This window comes from Passer domesticus, chromosome 1 (assembly GCF_036417665.1).
Source record: "Passer domesticus isolate bPasDom1 chromosome 1, bPasDom1.hap1, whole genome shotgun sequence".
Taxonomy (NCBI): Eukaryota; Metazoa; Chordata; class Aves; order Passeriformes; family Passeridae; genus Passer; species Passer domesticus.
Window position 1 is genome coordinate 89,407,479 of NC_087474.1, and position 21,903 is coordinate 89,429,381.

General features: G+C 41.3%; 2 protein-coding genes and 2 long non-coding RNA genes across 7 annotated transcripts in view; 2 read left to right on the forward strand and 2 right to left on the reverse strand.

Annotated features, from left to right (window-relative positions):
- The window catches only part of ANKRD33B (ankyrin repeat domain 33B), a 45,739-nt gene extending 41,853 nt beyond the window's left edge, over positions 1–3,886 (reverse strand). The window contains exon 1 of the mRNA XM_064428530.1: positions 3,099–3,886. Coding sequence (XP_064284600.1) covers positions 3,099–3,536 — 438 coding nt within the window. The 5' untranslated portion in view covers positions 3,537–3,886. The remainder of the gene's footprint in view (positions 1–3,098) is intronic.
- A 5,926-nt stretch (positions 3,887–9,812) lies between these two features.
- Positions 9,813–21,903, forward strand: part of SNRNP48 (small nuclear ribonucleoprotein U11/U12 subunit 48) — a 42,948-nt gene continuing 30,857 nt past the window's right edge. For 3 of the 4 annotated variants that reach the window (XM_064428563.1, XM_064428573.1, XM_064428583.1), the window contains exon 1: positions 13,301–13,468. In XM_064428563.1, coding sequence (XP_064284633.1) covers positions 13,316–13,468 — 153 coding nt within the window. In that variant the 5' untranslated portion in view covers positions 13,301–13,315. Of the gene's footprint in view, positions 9,955–13,300; positions 13,469–21,903 lie in introns of those variants that run through there. The other variant, XM_064428598.1, reaches the window with a different exon arrangement.
- LOC135305271 (uncharacterized) lies at positions 13,888–18,232 on the reverse strand. Its single transcript, XR_010366499.1, has 2 exons — positions 17,868–18,232; positions 13,888–17,408 (listed from the first exon to the last, which is right to left on the reverse strand). It is a non-coding gene; the product is annotated as an uncharacterized LOC135305271 (long non-coding RNA).
- LOC135305259 (uncharacterized) lies at positions 17,306–19,954 on the forward strand. The gene is made up of 3 exons (XR_010366489.1): positions 17,306–17,436; positions 19,130–19,282; positions 19,651–19,954. It is a non-coding gene; the product is annotated as an uncharacterized LOC135305259 (long non-coding RNA).

Sequence of the window (21,903 nt, forward strand, 5' to 3'; positions counted from 1 at the left end):
CAGATGTTGTGGAGCCTGGTTTACTGCAGGAAGGTGAATTTAATGAAAACTTGTGCCTGGCAGGAGGTTCTACAGCTCATGAACAGACTACGGGGAAAATATGCTTCTGGAGAAATGACACAAAAAGGCACTATCCAAGCATGGCAAATTGACTCTAAAGAGGAAAATAAGTAAGGGTACCTCTGGATCCCAGCATTTCCTGGAGAACTGCTTCTACGTCTTAAATTTATATATCTGCATTTTAGGGACATGGTAAAACTAATTAAAAACAAAGCAGGCTCATTGTACCCAGTTTAGGGCATTTGGAATTTTTTTCATGTTACATTTTATGAGCTGATTTTATTTATTTTCAGAATCAAAATACAATGTTGTCTTATGACAATAACTTGTTACTTGTTTTGAAGAAAACTTGATTTTGAAATTGTGAAAATGAAACTGTAATGTACTTACATTCCAGAGGCTATCAGATCAGGATGGTGAAAATAGTTAATATCCTCAGAATGGACACCCTCCCCTTCACAGCCCCACTTCTCAAAAAGCAAGTTATTCTTCATTCTTTGCCCTGTCTCTTGGAAAAGAAATCAAAACTTTGAAGAAACAAAAGTCTAGCTTGTTTGTTCACAGTGGGGGGTGGGGGGGGTGGGGGAAGAAAATGAAAAAGGTAAAAAAAGAAAGGTTAAAAAAATTTAAAATAAGAAAAAAAAATAGAGTTTTCCAACAAATGCATTGTAGACAAACATTATCCTGGCAAAAGAAGACGCTAAGCCAACAGTAGTTTTAGTTTCAGCAACTAAAATCTTCTTGAGAACAACAGGAATGTGTAACTTTTACTTTGGGTAGCAAAATTGCCTTTTTCATGGATAATATCCAATGATTTTATAATGAAATTCAAGAGCAAAAGACTAATCCACAGAAAGGGAAATAAAAGGCCTGAGTGAAACTTCCATTTTATTAGGTTAAATTCTCTAAACAAGGTAGTTTTCCTTTGCAAAATAATGAGAATTTGCCTCAATATCCCTGAGCAGGAGTCACACTTGAAGTTTCTGCTTCCTAGTCAAAAGATTTCTCCCACCCCACTCACACGTGTCTGGAAAAGACCGAGTGTCCTGCTCTGTACTGCTGTGATTGGGGCTCTTCTGTGAGGAAGGCAAAGTGAACTCATGTCTACCACATCATTCCTGTTGCTGAATTCCAGAACTTTTTTACTTTGTATTCATAAAACAAAATTAAGAAAACAGAATTTTATGCCAATTTTTAATTTCAGGTTAAACTGAATATTTGCCTAAGTAGATGTTCTTTTTTTTGTTTTTGTTTTGTTGGGTTTTGGGTTTTTACAGTATAAACAAAGAAAATAAACTTTCAGATTCAAACTAATATTTTGTCTCTTTTCTCAGAAGCTGAAGAGATAAAGAACAAGTTGCTTTCTGGGAGGAGGATGGTGAAGGGAAGGCTCTCCAAACAGGAGAATTCGCTGCTTTCACAACCCTGATCTGATCACCTTTGCCCAAAGAGCAGCTGCAGGATGAGGGCTGATGCTTGTGCTGAGCTTTGTCATCCCTGTTGACTGAGAGGGAGGGTTCCTGCAGCTTCTTGCCCTCTGTTGGGCAGGAAGGCCACCTTTTCAGGAGGGACAGCTCTGGGGCACTTAATGCCACATATATGGGGAGCCAAACCTCCCACACCATCACACACTTGAGACACATCAATGAGCCAAATCAATGGACCTCAGCAGAGGCTGCAGCCCAAACCCCACAGAGTGTCAGGGCTGGGGTTGGGCTCCAGCCCAGGCACAGCCCCAACATATGGGACAGGTGTATCTGCAGGGTATTCAAAATAACCTGTAATGTACAACTGGATCTCACATGTTACTAGCTAAAGTATAACCACATCATATCCTGGCCTGGGCAGAAGAGTTGATGCAAATTATTTCTGTCCTGTGTTGCTCATTCCCAGCCTCACACCATAGGCTGCTTCTCCCTCAGACGTGTTAATATGACATTTTGCCTTTTTAAGAAATTTACAATAAGTCTGATCACTAAAAATCTGTATTAAAAGCAATCCTTTGGAGAAAAATATATTTTTAGGAAAAATCCTAGAAGTACATCTGTCTAAGCCACAAGAAAAGCCCCTCTCCAGACAGAACCAAACACAAATCATGGCGTTCTTTTCGATGCAAAGACAACTTATGTTGCCAGAATGTGCAAGTTCCTTGCCCAATTAAAATAATACAGGTTTCCTTTCAAAACACTGCTGTCATGGATTAGTGACAGAATTGTTTTTTCAGATTGTTTACACAAAATAACTTCAAAATAACTGTAGTAATATCGGTGGTCTTCAATACCACTGTTTAAATGTCCCAGAAACTCATTAACCAGGAAATCTTTCCCACGTTTTCACCTTCTGATTTAGAGAAGTACACTTCTGTCTCTGCAATTAACTGAGTAATCGGAAAAAACAGAGCCACAAAACTTGTAGTGATACAAACCCCAAAAATAGATTATCAACAACAAAATAAATACAAGGAGAACTCTGAAAAATACCTATTTTAACACAGGAATACCCTGAACACTGCTTGGGAGTCTAGGAACCAGGAACGAGCTTACATTTTTGGGGAAGCTAAAGGAAAAGGGAAAAAAAATAATTAAAAAAGAAATAAAAAAATTTTACCAACAGGTCAAAATTTCATGGTGAATATCATAAAGTACTGCAGGGGATGAACAGCCCGGAAAAGAGGAAGGTTTTTTGATGCTGAACACAACCATTACCAGCTGTGCCCCTCTCGGTTCCCAATAAACAGAAGGAAAAACAAGACCCGATTCAAAACTGATCGCGGGAAAACCGGGTTCCGGACCTCTGTCTCATCCCATGAGCCGGACCCTTCCTTAGCCAAAGGTGGCAAGTCAGGGCTGGCAGGGCGCAGCGCCGCGCCCTTCTCTGCTCCTGGCTGCCGGGGTCCCGTTCCCCAGGGGGCTGCAGAGCAGCATTCCCGGGAGCGGCAGGGGCGTCGCTCAGCCCCGCACGGAGCGGAGCCGGCGGCGGCCGAGCCGCTCTGCCCCGGCCGGGCTGCCCGGGCTGCGGGCGCGGCGCGGGATGCTCACCCTGCGGTTGCGGTCGGCCTCCCGCACCTCCTCTTCCAGGGGCCCTTGGCGGATGAGCGCCTTCAGCACGATGCTGTTGTTGGTGCAGCAGGCTCGGAAGAGGCTGAGCGCCTCGGGGCTGTCGCGCTCGTCCCCTTCCAGGGACCAGAGGTCCTCGTCGTCGTCGTCCAGCCCCCGAGGAGGGTAGAAGGAGTCGTCTGAGGCGATGCTGCAGGTGTCGGGCAGCTCGGAGAAGTCCTCGTACTCCTCGCAATCCTCCTCCTCCTCCACCTCCTTCTCCTCTTCCTCCTCTTCGTCCGGCTCCTCGGCGGCAGCCTCCGCCGCCCCCTGCTCGGGGCTGCTCTCCGCCTCGGCGCCGGGCATCTCCTTAGCGGCGGCGGGCGCGGGGCAGACCCGCTCCCCGGGCAGGGGCTCGCCGTGCCCGGACAGCAGCACCATGCCGGCGGCGGGCCCGGGGCGCGGGGGCCGCGCTGGGCCCCGCGGGGCGCTCAGGGCGCCCGGCGGCCGCGGCTCTGCCCGGCCGGGCTCGGTGCCGCTGCCCCCTCACGCCGGGGTCAGCCCCCTCCCGCCGGAGGCCCCGCGGCAGCCCGGCCGCCCCCCGGGCCGGGGCAGGCTCCGCGGGGCCGGTCACTGCCGCCGGCCCGGCCCGGCCCGGGGGAGCTGCGAGGCTGCGGGCGGGCAGGGCGGCTGTGGGGAGCGCAGGCAGCCGTCAGACTGCCGGCCCGTAATCCGCTCAGCATCGCTGCGAGCGGATCGGGGCTGGGGTTTAGCGGCGGGGCGGTGTGCGGGGGCGGCTGCTCCCTGCGGGCACCGAGCCGCAGGTGCGGGACCCGGCGCCCTCAGCACCCCCTGGGCTGCAGGGGCAGAGCGGGAGCGGCCCCGGCCGCGCCGGTCCCGCAGCACCGGCTGCGTGGTGCCGGGAGCCGCGACTGCCGCGGTGCACGCGAAAACTTTTCAGGAATACAACCGGCCCGTGCGGAATTCGGCTTTTGAAATAAATACTGAAACTAAGGGGAATGATGCACGGAATTTCCGTGCTTCGAAACAAAGCAAGTAATTCATTAAATCAGCCCTGATGCTTTACCAGCTGTAGAGATATCAGGCACGTACTTTTTATGGAAGGCATTTGGAGATTAGGTGGAGAGGAATAATTCTTGTATAAATTGAGTTCCTGCTTTGTCACAGTTCCTCTAAAATCTCTTTTCCCTTTCAAATGCCAGGGATTAGCACTGTTCTCTGGCAGGGAAACAGTGGGGAGAAGTCCTTTGGCCAACAAAATAGGATATTTGCTTTCTTCCACAGCTTTTTGAAGTGAATGTCATATTCAACATCATTCAGCAAGTGAATGTCCAAGATCCAAGTCCCTGTCTGTCTGATGGGAGAGAAAGGAGGTAGTATTTCTTCACGAGGTGAGGCAGAGTATGAGCCACATCTTTTACACTAAAAGAACAGAGGAAGGAAAAGTAAAATGTAACTGTGAGTTAAGGGGCCCCAAATAGTAGGTGTTTACAGTCATACAAGAAGTCATTTGTGTAAACCAGACATGATGGGTGATACAAAGCCCAGCAGCTTTTTGCTGAATCCTAACTGGCAGGGTTATCCCAGTGCCCAGCAGGAGGATATCTGTAAGCAGAATTAGTATTAAATAGTTCCCTGATTGGCTGCTTCTGCAAAGGAGCTAAACTGGGAAAGAAGGAGATTAAACTATCCCCTCACCTCCAGACACCTCTGAGATCATAGCTGGTGTAGATTACCAGCTATGCTCATGCTGCCTGTCTCCCATTATTGCTTGGGTAAAGAATGCCCTTTCTCCACTGCTGCTGGGGGTGTCTGCTCCCAAATCAAACACCTCTGAGCTGTCTTCAGCAGCATGCATGGCAGTGCTGTAGCATTCACTTTCTACACTTTTTGCCTATCCATTTGTTATGTATTTGCATTCACCAAGTTTAAGGGCTCCATTCATTCAACTTTGTTTTCTTCTCTGTAAGTGTGGCCAACGAGCTGCTTGACAGAATGCTACGTCTCAGAATAGCACTTGTATTTTGAGAAAACTTCGTTTTTGCCTGAGATCCTGCAGCTGGTGGGGAGCATTTGACTTTTCTCAGCCTGAACGCATCAGAAAAGCCCAGAAAGGCTCATGGCTCTAGTAACTTCAAATAGCAGAAAAAAGCCCCAAAATAATTCTACTACAGGGGAACAAAGGGGTTGTTTGGTTTTTTTTTTAATGAAGATTCAGCTCGTCTGTAAGAATTCATTAATCAAATGCTTTGTTTCTTTCTTATAAAATCAATTCAGAAGAATAAATATTTACCACATTACCAGATTGTTTTTTAAAATGTTATGTAGAATTTATTAGCAAAGAGGCAGGGACCCGTAACTTTGAATATAAAGAAAACCAAAATCAACAAAAAACAACCTTGAAAAACCTTAATGCTAACTAGAGGGAAAACACAGTTATACAGGAAACAAAAAAGTTTGACTCTGGAAAGTCATCCTTTTTTTGTCTCTGTGTTCAGTTTACCTTATCAGCTTATTAACAGAGGAGAAATGAATCAGTTTTCTCCCACAGCTGTAGTAGTTCTGCAGGGACCTTGGAGATGAAAACTGTTTGTTGTCTCTTACCCCAGTCTGTCACTTTCATCTCCTCTCTCAAAGAGCAGTGCTATACTGCTTGAGCTTTCAAAGCCAGGTGTCAGGCTGGAACAGGGTAGACATGGTGCTTCCCCTTGAATTTTTCACTTTTACAACTGGTATTGAGGCTGTATGTCAAATTATTTAACCTGCATGCATCTTGACAAAAAAGCTGGTGCTGTTAATAGGGCATAAACTGTTACCTGACTCCTTAAGATGCTGATGCAGCCATTTATCTTGCCACACAGAGGTGCCCAGCAAGGCTGCTCTGCTTGGGCATGGTCACAGTTGTAAAGCAGATGATGTCTGGTTTCTTGGTTCTTCCAGTGACACAGCTTGTATGTGACAAACAGGGCTTCTTGTCACTTGTGCTTCAGTGTGTAAATCAAAACAAAAAATGTGAGGAAAGGCCATAGAGTAAGTATGCAGATTCTTTCAAATTATCAAAAAAACCCCGTATTTTCATGGCATTTGTAAGAGGAGAGCCTCAACCTTTCATCTAGAAAAGAAAACACTTAATATAATTGAATTTAAATGCTAGTATTTCTAAATTTTGTATCAAAAGCAAAGCTAAGCTTTGTATCAAAATCTCTAAGCAAATAGCCCAGAATTATGAGTCATTATGATCATCCGTAACTCATCTAAATCTATTGCTGGGAATTACCAAGGCAGGAAATTAAAATACTCAGAGCAGATACCTGGCCCTGTGCAGACAAAGCTTCCCTTGAAGAAAACCAATTTTTGGAATGACTATATCATGGGATGCCCCCAGTTTGCCTCATTAATATTCGTAAGCCATTGCATTTATAAAACATTCTGAAATTAAGATTTAATGAGATTTATATGCAATAATAGAAACAAGAGTAAGATAAATAGTAAGACTCAATGTATTTCATATGTTCTTCTTAAATTCAACAATTTAACTTAAGGAAAAATTTCATAACACACTGAAAGCTATTGCCAGCATTCTTAAAAGATGAAATGTAGTCACTTCAAAAGCATGGGTTATAAAATAAATAAAATAAAATAAAATAAAATAAATGTTTTGTTTTGATTGTTTCCATTACTGAGGTGTCTAAAATTTCTGAATAACAAGAAGTCTGGTTGTTTAATTGTTTTTACCCATCTGACATCAAAGCACTCACTTTTGAAATTCAGGGTGTATTTTTCTCTTCCTTAGTTGATCTGCCTGTAAAAATCTCCTAGGTAATCTGAGGCTGAGTGGGCATTTGTTGGTAAGACATTTAGGTTGCTTAGGCACCTTGCTGGTGTGTTTCCACCAACTGGCAACTTCAGCCACTTCAGTGATCCAAGGGTTTTACAAACTCTTGGCGGCACACCAGGCAGGTTTTTCTCACCCATTGCTTTGTAGGTTTGTGCTGGGAGCAGGTGAAAGGATGGAGCAGCATCTCGTTACCTGGCAGCACCTGCAGTAGCAGCAATACCACAGTGTTAAACATGAGAGCCAGCTCACTTACCCCCCTTCTCTCTTTAGCAGCTTGTAAAAACTCCGAGATGCACAGAAGGGGTTTCTGTGGACGCTGCAGCTCTCTTTCACAGCATTTCCACCAGCACCACTAAAGGAAGCATTCAGAGTGCAAGGAAACCTCTCTTGAGCAGCCTCCTACCTTCACAGATGGGAGAGGAGCTGAAGCCCCCAAAAGGCCAGCGTGGGGCATGGTCTAAGTCAACATCATCCCAGTGCTGACCTGGTCCATGCCAAAGGCCACCACAGGTGGGCATGAGGGAAACAAGGTGCTAAAAGAGATAAGATACTGCTTTTTACTGACAGCATCCTTTGGAATTTTGGGGATAGACTTGCAGAATTACTACCTCCAAGCCTCGCATTGGTCCTCAAAACAGAGCACCTGCATCTTCAAAAAACTGTCTGCTTGGAGTTAGTCTCAAGAGAGTTTATAGGCACAGATGTAAGCAAAATGGTTTCTGGGGGTGCTGAGTTCTTGGCAGAGCTAGCAGGCTAATAAATCCAACCTCTTGTTTATTATTTTTGATTGGGATGATTTGCTAGGGCTGTAGCAGGAGTAAGCAGGCTAGCTGCTGTGAGGCATCAAAGTGCAATTAATATAGTCAAAAAACATCAGGTGGTGTACTATTGACAAGATACGTGTGAAAAAGGCATTCAAGGTAAAGGATTAAGCTGAAGAAATGTTCAAGAAAATGTTCCCTCTCAACTATAAACAGCCAAAGAGAGATAGAGTTGTTTTCATATTTACCTGATTCGAGGTGTTGGAGAGAGCATTTATAAACAGATTCAGCAGCACTTGCTAAGACTTCCCCATTTAAAAAGTCCTTTGGAAGTAGAAAGGTTGGAGTCTCAGTTTTCCTAAACTCTGGCCAAGACTTGATCCTGGTTGATCTGAATAGTAACAGCTGGTAAGGAGCTATGAGTGGAACTTGCAATATGTTTCCTAGAAACCAAAGGCTTGGGCTGAATGATGACAGCAGAGCCAAAGAATAAAAAATACTAGCAACAATCTTGTTAAATGTTAGTGTTTTCTCAGTTGCCCGTATTTTCCAGCACTTGCTCAGTCAAATTAAATGCTGTTTAAAGCATCTGTAGTACCAGCTTATTAGTATCTCTGTGCAGTTAATACAATAAAGGGACATAAGGGTATAAATGTAATACCAGTTCATTTAATTTCATTTACTAGCTATGACTGCATATAATCGATGTTCTGCTTTCAGTATGAACCTGTATTTTGTTTTCACTGAAATCTAAAGCACAGCCCTTTCCAGAAAAGGAAAACCTCCTCAAGGCACGTTCTTAGGTTTAGTTGTAGTCAAAGCTTGCAAGCCCTGTCAGTGCTGAGCTCCCTGAGGACAGCAGTGGTTAGCTGCAGGTAGGTCTGTCAGGGTAAACTCTGCTAGTTCTGGGCAGGTAGGGCAGTTCCCTGATAGCCAGGGGCACCTGGAAGGTGGGCACCTACCACCTAAGCACTGCCTGGTGGGGTTCAGCTTCACTGGGGAAATATGGAAGCTACTTAAATCTTTTTGGATTATTTCCTCAAGACTGTAAAGAATGAGCAATGTAGCATTAGTAAGGCGCACCAAGTATGCTAATGGTCTGCTTTTATGTGTGGTTTGATATTTTTGAATGTAGTAGGTAGAAGTGGAGGAGGCTGTGCAAGTGAAGAAGGGAGAGATGGAGAGTACTCTAGTTCCCACAGAGCTGTTCTTTTCAAATATATGCTGCTGTAGACTGTGATGCTGAAGATCCTTGAGGATTCTCAATAATTCTTCAGCATGGAACTTGTCTTTTCATATTTCTCTCAATTTCTGCCTTAGGGAATTTCTTGGGATAAAATTTGTTGTTTTTCAGATGTTGCTTTATTGATGAAAACCAGAGATTTACATAAAATCTTTGTCTGGGAGTCTTCCATCTCTGAAGAGTAGATTATAAAAATCACATCTTCAAAATAATTCTTTTTCCTTTTAGCTTTGCATATTATTTCCTAAAATGCCACAAAACCACCTTATAATCAGGAAAGAGCCATGGCTTGAAATGTCAGTGGATTTCTTTTTCTTGAAGGAAGGCTAACAAAGATTGAGAGAATGAGAGAAAAATGCTTCTCAAACTAAAAGTTCAATTTTATTTTTCTGTATTTCTATATCTTTTACTAAAATAACACCATATTAGATATTAATACATGTATAGAAATTATTAGGGAAAATACTCCCGTATATATTTCATTGCTAGGTTATAAAATTATCAGGTCATTGGGACTGGGGGTGGGGGCTGACAGGATTAGTGTACATGAGAATGTATTTGTGAATAGTTATCTTATTTTTGCATTCTACTGAAACATACGACTCCCCACATATATATATGAAAACGTGTCCCTCAGTTAGTTATCTAGAATAAATAAGTAATGTTATTTTTATACTAAAATATTTTGTTCCTCCCTAAAGGTATTCTTTCTACGTACAGGGGATAAACCATGTATCTGCTTCACATTTTCCTAAAATTATTCCTCTTCCTTTATTGTGAAATTATGCACCCAAAAATAGGCTGGTTTGATGCTGGTATGAGTAAGCCTGCTGCTGCCATTCCATATGGAGAAAGCGTGTAGCACATCTATGCTTCCACTTCTGATCAGTTCACTCCTCTGCTACACGGATTTCCTGCGTGCCTGTGAGAGCTTTAAGCCTCTCCATCCCTGAGGTTCTGCTCCTGAATAACAATAATGGTATTTCTCTACTTCTGGTAAGTTTGGGACCTGAGGACATTGCTGTTTGATAGAGTTTCTGATGATGTTTGAATTCAAGTCTTGAAAGTAGCCCAGATATGTGTCCATCTATCCCTACTGTTGCCCTGCATCAGGAAACTGTAAAGAACTCAGTGATAAATTCATCCTAATTTTAATCTTTCTGACAAACCCCAGAGAAAGCCTTAATATGTGACCCAGTTTCTATTTCTGAAATATTATGGGTTTAATCCTCTTTCTATTTCAGTTTTGTCTAATTCAAACTGGGGATTGGACACTGCTATCTGATGCAGTCCAGTACGGGAAAAACATTGGTACAAAACCAGAAACAGAAATATTTTCAAAAAGCAAAGAAATTAAAGGGAAAATCTAGAATTTGCTGCCATAATTTATTAATGTATACAATTTTATTTTATTATCTTCTCTCCTGTGAGAATTTGGAGTGCTTTAGACTTTAGCTTGCATTGAATGACAGGTTTCAGCAAAATATCTCATGCTGTAAAAGTGAATGTCATAGTAATTTTATAGATGCTGAAATTGAATTGCAGAATACTCAAATGTAGCAGAGCATTGTATAATATAATATAATATAATATCAAATATACAGATGTCTTATTTTGGCATTACTCAAATGCTTTAAATGACTTGTGATTCAAATTACTTATCCTAGATATATACCTATACAATTAGGCAAATGGGGTATAGGGTGTGGTTACCAACCAGGCCCATTAGAGAAATCCATCTGAGTCCATGTGGTGTAGCTCCATCAAGGGCCACAATGGTCATTTTAGAACTATTTTTCTTTCTAGAACATAATGAACACTGGCCAGAAAATTACAAGTAGTACTTTAGGACAAAGAGTTGTTATAATCAATGCATTGAATTTTTCTCCACCTGTTTCTTCTACACTCTAAAATACAAACCAGGATACTGAGATACAAAGTGGTCTCCAGCAAGGCTGTGTGGATACAAATCCAGTTTATTGCCTTAGTTTGGGACTTCAGAGATTGTATTTGTTTCTTTGTACAATATCAAAATAATAACACCCTATATTAGGAAATGTGATTCCTTGTATGTGTAATGAGTCATGCTAAGAGGATTTCTTATTTTTCCTCTCCCATCGCTTCCTGAGGTAATTGGTCTCTCTGGTGTTAACTGGTGCTTCACCAGACTATAAAACATGTGAATAACCAGAGGCTTTCATTGAAAGTCAAATATACTTACATATTCTGGGAAAAGCTTTGTGCCTGTATTTAAGTGATTTAAAGAATTAGTATCCTGATAAGATGTGTGTGGTTTGAAAACATTTTAGAAACTCACAGAATAACAGTGGGGCTATTATTGTTTCCCTATTGTGCAGATTATCTATTAGGTTTCCTTGTCTCTAATAGGATCATGCTCATTTTCATCTTTGCAGAAATGCAATGTTCTCCAATGAGATTATTTAATATTATCCTGAAATCATTAAAATTGCCATACTGCCAAGTTAAAATAAACAGATGCTTATCTAGCCCAATGGTTCCATTGTTTCTTGGTGTTTTCATAATGTGATTTTCACAAATCACAAACATCATGGGATTCGTCCCAGGAGATGTTCAAGTGAAAGTAAATTATCTGTAAAACATTCCCCTTTAGAAATCATACCTTCCATGTGATAGTCATTTAAGCAATTTTAAATATCCTGCTCCCTCTGTTTCATCCTTTTTTATCAGAATTCTTCCTCCTAATAAATTCCCATTAATTTGCTGGAGAAGGAATTAGTGGGGTAAGTCAGTAGCTAACTCTGACTGCGTTGTGCTGGTAAATCCTCTGCAGTTCCATTTCAGTTCTTTTAGTGCCCATACCCTGCTGTGTGCATATAGAACATGCAACTGAAGAGCTGCCCCTGCTCAGAGCATGTTCTGCCACAGAGGGCAGGTATGGAGACTCCTGCTGACCCCCTCTACAGGGCCAGTTAACAAGCAGTGCCTTCCTGTGATGTTCTCATTGCCTACATTCTCTCTTTAGTCTGTTACTGATTCAGTAAAGGACACAGATGTTTCTGTGTGGTTGGTTTTCTTTGGAAATGTCCTATGGGTCCAGCATGACTTCCTTTTCATTGCTTCTTGCATGTCCAGCAACAAGCACATTTTTAAACTTCCCTTGTAAGAAGGATGGCATCAAGGGATGACATTTCCATAGTCAAGCCACTTCAGAAGCAGCAATTAACAATCAGAAGACATTGAGATAGGTAAATATTATTATCTCAGCTTTTCAGCTGGTGAAATTGAAATAAGGAGGTCAAGGTCAATATCTTCCAATTTAAAATTTATGGTTGGACTTCGATGGCTAAATTAATGACATGAATTGCAAACTTTTGAAGCCTACAAAATCAAAAAGACTGCATATTTTCAGGAATCATGGAAATCTGAACACTTATTTATATGCCACAAGTGTTGTGAGCAAGTTAAAAGTTCTTGCTTCAATTATTAGGGCAATGTTAAGTCACGGTCAAAGATATCTTAAATCTTTTTAGGTTTTAGAATTTTGTCTTATGTACAGCTGTAGATAACTGCATTTGCATTTGCCCCCTCTGTTTATTTGCACTTACGCAGTGTCAAAATCTCATGGGGAAGTGTTCCTTAAATACCGTGGCTGCTCTTAAAGTTAAGCTGTACTCAGATTTCTCTGGTTTGCTTCACTACAGCCTGTCTCACATTCATGAAGGAACTTGCACACCAAGTGAAAGAAAAATTACCATCTATTCTGTGGGTGGTTGTGGAAAAGATGAAAATAAGGCACTTTCCTCATGAAAAGAGGAAGGAAAGAAAGAGCATCTTGCTTTCCCAGAGGAGATTAGTAGGGAAGGGACAGGGCCAGAGGAGGCATTTCTCTGGAAGAGGGTTTACACTTGACTCTTCTCCATGTCCATGCAGTCCTGTTTGAAGGGGACTCCAGGTATGGTGGCAAGTGCTGATGCAGCCCATGAGCTGTACAGTGTGCTTGCACCACATACGGGTAATTTGTTAGTGAAGTGCTGACCAGACAGCCCCCAATGGCATCAATGCATCGATTTTGTACTCATCAATTTGGGCTCTTAAAAGTCAAGGAGGGGGAATTTAACTGCAAAACTTGAATGTTTTGCACCGATTGGTTCTCTCCCTCACATTAAGGCACATGGCCAAAGCAGAGGTTTTTTCCATTTTCAGCACACGTGGCACAGAAAACACAGATATGCTGCCTGATTTAGTAATCAGCAGCTGAAGAAGACATGTGCTTTAACTTAGCACATGATCTGACTCCCTCTCATGCTGTACATTTCTTCTCCTGGCAGAGGAGTCAAGTCAGGTATCTCCTTTCTCATTAGTGCCTGGAGGAGGCATGTCCTGCCTGGAGGCACTGATCATCCTGATCATGTACTGCCCCACATGTGGCCAGTCGATGAGGGGAAGCACAAGCTGGGGAATGCTGCTGAGGCAGATGATAACTCTCACATCAGAAGCCTGGAGATGGTGTTTTGGCAGCCTGGGAAAGGTACATGCTTTGCCTTAATTATGAGAACAGTTAGTTATATTGCTCGTGAAAGTTTCATTACACTAGTTAGCACATTAGCATTACAAGCAACATAATGAGGCATAATTGGTACAAGGGTTCAGTGTGGACTAATTGATCTGGAAAAAAATGACATTTCAGAATATAAACAAGAAAAATAAACCTTGATGTTTCCTAGAAATTTCCAGGAGGGATTTTGCCTATAAAATATTGAGATAGAATTGAGAACTTGCTACCAAGCTGATTTAATTTTTTTGTTGATTGGTTTATAAAAATGGCATCTTGCTTATCACCCAGCAAGGAGATTTACCTGCAGGGACCTCTATATTGAACTTTGTTTGATTGGAAACTGCTGAAAATGTTGGTTTGGGAATAAGAGGATACATCATGTTTATAAAAGATAAATTGCTGCTAGTTTTTATTGTAAAGGTAAGTACATTCAAGTAAGGTTACTGAGAGAGGGAAAACCATTCTAATTACAAAAAAACTTGTCAGCACAGCCATAACATCTTGCTGTACAGTTTGCTAACTGCAATAGGTAAGGTTTTGCCAAGACATGGCAAAATAGTTACATGGCATTCAACTTAAACCCCCTTCTGTTGCACCTCTCTCTTGTTCTTAGCTAAATTAAAAATATCTTTTCCAATACTGAAAAAAACCCCATGGAGATCTAATATTTAGTTTTGCAAATTATCTTTTTGGTTGCCCATATCAAACCTACCCTTGGAACCTATAAACTTTTCCTTGTGTCAAAGCCAAAACCAGCTCCTTTGCTTCTGTAAAAAAAAAAAAATCAGGGTTTACAATTATAGTTGTGAAAGTTAATGAAATGTCCTTTAAAGAGCTAAGAAATATTGTCATTTAAATGAGCCTTGCTACTAGCAAGGTGAGAATAAATTGTTTTTGTTGAGAGTCAATTGTTTTTATGTGTGCAAGCACCAACATTTTTCTGAGGAGAAAATCCTTTGCTGATGCTACTGGGATGACTTCTGTAGCAAGAGGCAAAGGTATAAAATGAGCAGTCTTGTTTAATGAATACAGCTTGGATCAAATGCATTTCTCAGCAGGTGCCACTGGTTTTATACCACAAGGTAGTGGTAAATATTTGAATAGCAGGGTCCTGACACTCATAAAGTGAGCCGAGTGAATGAGCTTTCCAGGTGATTTCACAGCTGGGAGGCTGAGGAGTGATGCCAGCACCATCCCTCTGGGGATGGGGAGGAAGGCTGGGGGCTGGCCTGAGTGAGGGGCACTGAGAGGAGCAGAGCACATGCACCAGAGGGGAGAGCCACATCACCTCACTGGTCTGTGCCCATCCTCCTTCTCTCCTGGAGTGACAGCAGCAGGCATTTCCTGGGATTCAGAGTTCTTTCTAGTGATATCCTGCACGTTCTTCACCCCATTTTATTTACCTCTGCCTAGTAAATCCCTAGTCAGGTAAGACAAATGTATTAATAACACTTTAAACCACTTCAGCACTGCAAGAAACACAGAGCTGAGAGCTGTGACAGCCAAGTTCAACACATAATTTGCCCATTTGAAGGTTTTGCAGTGAGTCATTTTCGGGTGTGTGTGCCAAGTGCACCAGCATCAGTGCTGCAAAAGAGGCAGTGTTTCTTCCTGCAGGGTGGTGTCAGCTCAGCACAGATGGTGCAAATTCCCAGCAGAATCACCACATTTCGTGCAACAGGTGGGTTTGCTTCCTTCAGGGATGAGGGAAGAGCAGGAGGAGCAGGCTGAGTAAGGAGACCTCCCCTGCCCAGCACTGCAGCTCAAAACGACACCAGGCAGTGACTCCCAGCAGGGTATGAGAGAAAAGGAATTTGAACTTTTCATTAAGTCAATAGCTACATGCTGTTTAAATTAGATATTACACCAGCATTTGAGCCAAGTACAAATGTGGAGCAGGGGCACATTTCTCTGGTGGTGCTTCTCTGATCTGGCTGGGAAGCAAGGCATGGTGTGAGCAAAGTTCCTCGTTCCTCTGGAGAGCATGAGGAGGATCAGTGCCAACAATATGCCCAGGCCAGAGACCATGGAATAGGGATTACCTCCCAGGTCCACATCGCCAGGGCAGCTGCTGACAAAACTGGAGGGTTACAGTGGAAGTTTTAGCAAAGGCTGCTGCTGAAAGACACATTAAAGGGCTTGGAACTGCTTTGAGATGCACTGGGAGCCACTTTTGAGAAAAAGATATATACTGGTGGGAAAACATGCTATGAATAAGAAGAATAGACCATGACCCTGAGTAACCAACTGTCTTGTTTTTTCTCATGATGTCTCATAATGTTCCCATTTTTGCTGAAAGTCAGAGCTCCTGAAATCATCTGCTTAGTTCTAAATGTCACTTCTAAACTAGAAAGATGAGTAAAAGTAATGGTGAGTCTGTTACTTTGCATAGCTCATGACTTTGAAGATAAACTAGTGATTTATGTTGCTGAATACAGGTTCTTTGAAAATTTGAGTGTGGCAGTCCTTGAAATCTGTAAATCCACTGTCATGCATTTTCTACCAAATGCTGCACAAATTGGGAGCAGTCCTCAGGCTCATCACCTGTCTGAACTAATTTTTCTGCAGTTTGGGGTACTTTCCCAATGCTTGCTGATGGATGAAGTGCAATAATATCTCAATGACTTTACAAGCTGGCAAATAACTAGTAAAAACTCTGCCAAAATTGAAATTTTCTAGTTTGGGATCAGTGTTTTGGAACCTCACTGATAAGTGAGGAACCTGTGAAGTGCACACCTAACATGGCAGGAACATGTTAGCAGTACAAGAAGCACTCCCACATTTTAGTGCCCTATTATTCTGATACATAGTCAAAATAATCTTTCAGAAATAATGGACAATCCAGTCTATAATCCAACAAGTTCTTGGCTACTTTTCTGCATGTGCTTTTAAATTTCATTCCTATATTGGAAGCTTTTTGTGTGTGGCTCAAGGACATAATAAACTGATTTCATACAAGAAGCCTCTCATTAGGGAAGAGCCAGCATCATTAGCTGTAGATCTGTGCTGGACTTTAGGAGAGAAGTTTCTGCAGTTTGTGATCAATATCAATCTTCCCATGACAGAGGTTCAGCCACTTGGGGCCTGATGTAAGTAAGTCAGATTAACATTTTTTCATTAAATGGAACCCTGTACTGTTACTTAGAAGTTCATGACACTTAGAAAAACTTCCTTAGATTTTTAGGAAGTATGACTCTTCTTCTATGACTCTGGTTTTGGGTTTTTTTTTTTAACTAATTCATTTTGCTACATTCAAGAAGGGAAAAAACAGAACAATTGTGTGTCACTATTATAGTTTCTGGAAAAATCCCTTCACCAGGATTTTTCTCCTAGGAAGCAGAGAAGCCTCAGAGAAAAATGTAAGCAATAATTATCTGTTTTGCTTCTCCTGTGTTTTACTGCTCTAGAATGTAGTAGGTGATTGTTTCATTGGTTGCATGTGAATAGTTTTTACTTATTGGCCAATCAGGGGCCAAACTGTGTCAGACTCTGAAGAGAAAGTCATGAGTTTTTCTTTAGTATCCTTCAACCTTCCGTCTGTATCCTTTCTCTATTCTTTAATACAATATAATAAAATCATAAATTAGCCTTCTAAAAACAAGGAGTCAAATCCAATCATTCCTCCTTTGTCCTGAAGACCCCGAAAATACCACAATTGTGCTGTTGTGTCCTGTTAAAAAAACTGGTGTCTTCTCTGAATGTGGTTATTCTGTAAATATTATGATAAATTCCCTTTTTTCCAGCAATATCATATTTCAGCCCTTTGAACCAAGCTGACTAGTGATCACCAGCTGTGTGTTTCTGGTTTTCAGAGCCTTGATTTCTTCTCTTCAAAGTCCTTGATCCTTTTTTCAAAAATGCTGATCATTCACTACTGCAGCTGAAACATACCTATGCTGGACAGAGAGAGTACCTGTGAAATTCGTAAGAGAAAAGTGAAGGTAAATAGGCACATGTATTAGGTATCTAAATACATTCAAATTGTTTGCCTGCTGTGAATTGGCACCTCCTGTGGTGTGCTCTAAATTAGTAGACACTCACAACTCTGTGCATCTCCTTTGAAAAAACTTTTTTAGTGTGCAAAAAGTGTAGCATTCTCTTTAAAAAGTCAGATTTCATTTCTCCTACAATTTTTTTTTTTTTAAGCCAGGAAGTATCAAAGTTAAGTAGAGTAGTAAAGTAGTTTCTGGACTATCTTAAAAAATTTGAATTTCTTCCTGACTGCCTTTACTTTTAGCAGACTCTAGTTTTTAACAGCCCCCCTCCCCTTCAAAAGTGTTGCTTGAAACATTTTTTTAATCATGATTCCTCATGTGCTTGGCGTTCTGCTGCAGTCCCTGATGAGGCAGTGACATGCCATAGTTTTTCCTACCTGTGCTGTGTGCAGCAGAGATGGGGCACTGCCAGGGCTCAGCTGCTGTGGGACAGGCTAAGTAAAGTCTTATCCTCTGTGCAAAGCAGCTTCTTGGGGAGGAGGCAAGCAGGCACCACCCCTCCCTCTCTGTTACACAAGAACTGGTGAGACATCTGTAGTTTACATAATGGTAGCCAGCATCCAGGCAGCGTTTCTCTTCAGTAGATAATAAAATGCTCTTTGGAAAAAAAAAAAAAAAAAAAAAGTCAGTGTTATCATTCTCGATTTATGTATTCTGAGTCTGACTTTGAAGAAAGGGTATTTTTCTCCTGGTCAGAACAATGGTAAAAGACAAGACAGCTTGTGCAAAGATCTAAAACACTTGAGCAATGTGCCTGAGTGAACAAGGCTTATCTATTTAGTGCTTAAGACCTGTGGCTGAATCCAAAACATACCTCAATTATCCTTGTGTAACTTTGCAGTTATAAAATTAAATACTGCTAATTACCTTCCTGTCTCTGATGTGTTATGTTTTGGGCTGCAGAACAAGCAGTCCATTTGGATTGATTTGCTTAACACTTCACACTAAGATCTTGTCTTTAGTTGCATGTAGCCTGTGTGTGTGAACAGCTGTGCAGGTTAGGATTTTCTGTCTGAACAGCTTTATCTTTAAAGACAGCTGATCTTGAAAAATCTTTTAAAGAAGTGCTTCTGTAAAAAAAAAATTCAGCACAAATTGCAGTTTGGAGAAAAATATTTTTAGGCACTTCATGGGGGATTTTCAGTTTCACCCTGACACTTTAAAGTTGCTTTAAAGTTGCCACTGTTATTTCTGTGCCTGCAATCCTTGCATACCCCATTTCCACAAACCCTCTGCTTTGGTTCTGCCCCTGTAAAAGGAAACAATGGCATCTTCTTTTAGCAGTTCTTCCCGTGTTTTGCCTTTTTGGCCTGCAAACTCTTGAGTCCAGAGTGCCTGTCTTAAATATACTGTCTGGCTTTTCTGGACCCAAATGTTATTCAAGAAACTTGCTGTAGCTTCACTGCAATAAATTTGTACTAATATAATATTATTAAAGGCTTTTTGATCAGAATTTCACAACATAATAAAAGAAAAATACATTTAGGAAGAGGAGTGTATATTGTAGGAATGATCATTTGTTTGACCTTAATCTGTCATTGACAAAGCTTCCAGGCTGCACTGTATTAGCAGATGGATAATGGGCTCCAGCTGAAATTACTTGCACAGTTAAATACTTTATTTTCTCATTTTCCTACAGTGAGAGTCTCTAAGAACTGGGCTGGCATATAAACACTCCCGTACATTCCTGCATAAACATGTTGGCCTCATTGTTTAGACTGTTTCAGTGAGAAGCTGAGCTGCTGCCATCTCTTCTCCAGTGCTTTGTGTGAGGAACAAAAGCTGGAGCCAGGTAGTCACTGTTGTTTCCCTTGGGGAGAGTGGGGAGCCTGGCACAATAGTGCAGCACCTCATTTGGGACAGATTCCAAAGGACAGAGGGAGGGATGTTTTTCACAGACTTCACTGGATTTTGGATCGTCTTCAGAGTTTTTATCTTGGAATAGCTTACAAAGCTTCCCTGTATTGAGCTTTTCAGCGATGTCTTTGTGCTGTGTAGAGAGAAAGTAATTAAAAGAGAAAATTTACCTCAGCAGTAAACAAAATTAGAAATCACAAAGTTAGAGGAAATAGGATTCAGGGAATAAACCAGTGAAAACAATAGAATGAGCATTCTTTTTGCATGCATACGATCTTATTGCCTATAATTTTTTGTTAACAGGTTAAGGAGAGCTCTTGCAAAGATTTTTATTAAAGTATAAGCAACACGAAGAACAAAAATTATCAATGCTGCTAATTACACATCTTCTAATGACTTTGACATCTCTAGAAAGGAATTCCTCTCACCACGACAGGATAAGATTTGAATAGTTTTTGTCAAGATGACTACTCCCCTAAATGATTCAAATATTATTAGAGCAGAATTAAGTGATGTGCAATTCCCGCCTGTGAGCCAAAAATAGTTTCTCATTTGAACACCAAGATGTAGAGGGTTATTGATTATAAATTAAAATATTATAAGCAAACTGTGCACAAAGAAAGGGGTGCATCCAAGGGTTTTGTTCAGGAATACTGCATTTATTTATTCCAGAATGATATAAAGAAATTTGCATCTATAAGAAAATTGCATGAATGATAATAAAGATGCTTAGTAGTTACAGAAATGTATTATTGTTTTCATGTGGTAGGAAATTGTCATTTGAAGATGGCTTTTTTCCTTAGCATATAAACCTGACATAACTGTTCCCAATGACACAGGGTAATTTAAATGAAACTTAATTGAAAGAAATTGAAAGGCAGGTTGGATTTGGTACTCCCATTTCAATTATATTAATTCTGCTTATATTAACCAGAGACAAAAGAAATTCATTTAACCATGCTTTATTCCTAACAGAATCATGGGTAAATGACATTCAAAGAAAATTGAAAAAAGAGCAGATTCGCTGCTTTGAGTTGTAGAAGCTGAAGAGAAAAGGGATTATTTTTGTTTTTAATAAAGAAAATATGTAGCAACCAGTGAAATAGCCATAGATTTTATAAGTCAGATGGAGGTTTAGTGATGTCTGGCAAGTCCCTGGTGTGGTTAACTGTGGGAGCGCTATGGCCAAGTAGCCAGTGGCCAGTCTAGAGGCAAATAAAAAAATCTGGAAAGAACTGAGCCCTGTGGATGTAGAGCAGAAACAAGTAAGCTTTTGCATGAAGTCACAAAGAGCTACAAAGAATGTTGAATAAAAAACTTATTGGATTAGGAGCTACAGGTTTTTCAAAAAGAGACACAAAGCTTTGATCAGTTTGATACCCCTAAAAGACTTCCTACCCGTCAGGTGGCAGAACCTGCAAAGATAGAAGCCTGGAGTCTTGCTTGGCCAGTGGCTTGCCCACACCTTTGCCACTCAGTTACTCCAGGCCTGAAACAGCGTGGTGCTGTGCCTGACCTAGTGGAACCTGTTAAATTGGGACTGGGATACAGGGCTAGAGCAGGAATTTAAAGACCTGGAAATTTGCTCTGAGGTTCAGTTTTCCCTGCTTGCAAATATGTGTGTTTTAGTGAGGGCAGGGCATCTGCGACATTTCTGCTACTGCCACGCAGTGCATACAAATCAGCTCCAATGACAGGTGTGGCAAATCCTTCTAGATTGCTTGTGGCTACCCAAGCAATGATTGATAATAGAGCAGAGGCAGATGTGATATTTTTTATTTAACTTAGGGAAGCAATATAGGTTATGTCAGCATTAAAAATTACATACTGTCTTGGAGCAACCCTAAATGTTGATAAGCTCCCTGAATCCGTGTTGTATGAAGCTTAGGACACAAGGCCCACAGCATTCCTGTACCCTTTTGATGCAGGGAGGGAGGTGAGGTTCTCTCTGTCCACATCAAAAAAGACGAGGGGCATGAGATTCTTACATGTACACCTGAGACAGTTGTGTGGGCTCCAGCTGCAGTCAGTGGAGACTGGGTATGACTGCTGTCCACTGACAGCATTAGATGGGTCCTACACCTGCCCCAGATAGGGCTGCTGCATTGTGGCCACCCAAAATTCAGGAGTAAAAGCCCTACCCAGCTTGTTAGCAGTTAGCCTGAACATTAAAGCTCTACCAAGACTGCAGAACTCATTGGCACAAAAGAGGGATAGTTACATATTTCTTGTACAGACAGCTGGTCAGAACTCATTAAAGGGTAGAGAGAAAAGGTGCTAAAGATTGTCCATGTGAGCTGTGAGTGAATAAGAGATGGTGAAGCTGTAGAGGCACATGGAATTTAATTTTCTTTTGAAAGGTTATTTTTTTATCTTCTAGCAACCTTCTAGTGTGACGTCTGTTGATCCAGTGTAGATAGTTATATTCTAGTTCAGGTGCTGAATCAGGTGTGAAATCATGAAATTATTTTTGTTTTAAGCTACATGTAAGAACAACAAAATTAATTGCAAAAACTGTATAAAACCGCAGTTTTGTTGGACTTCATATTTACAGGG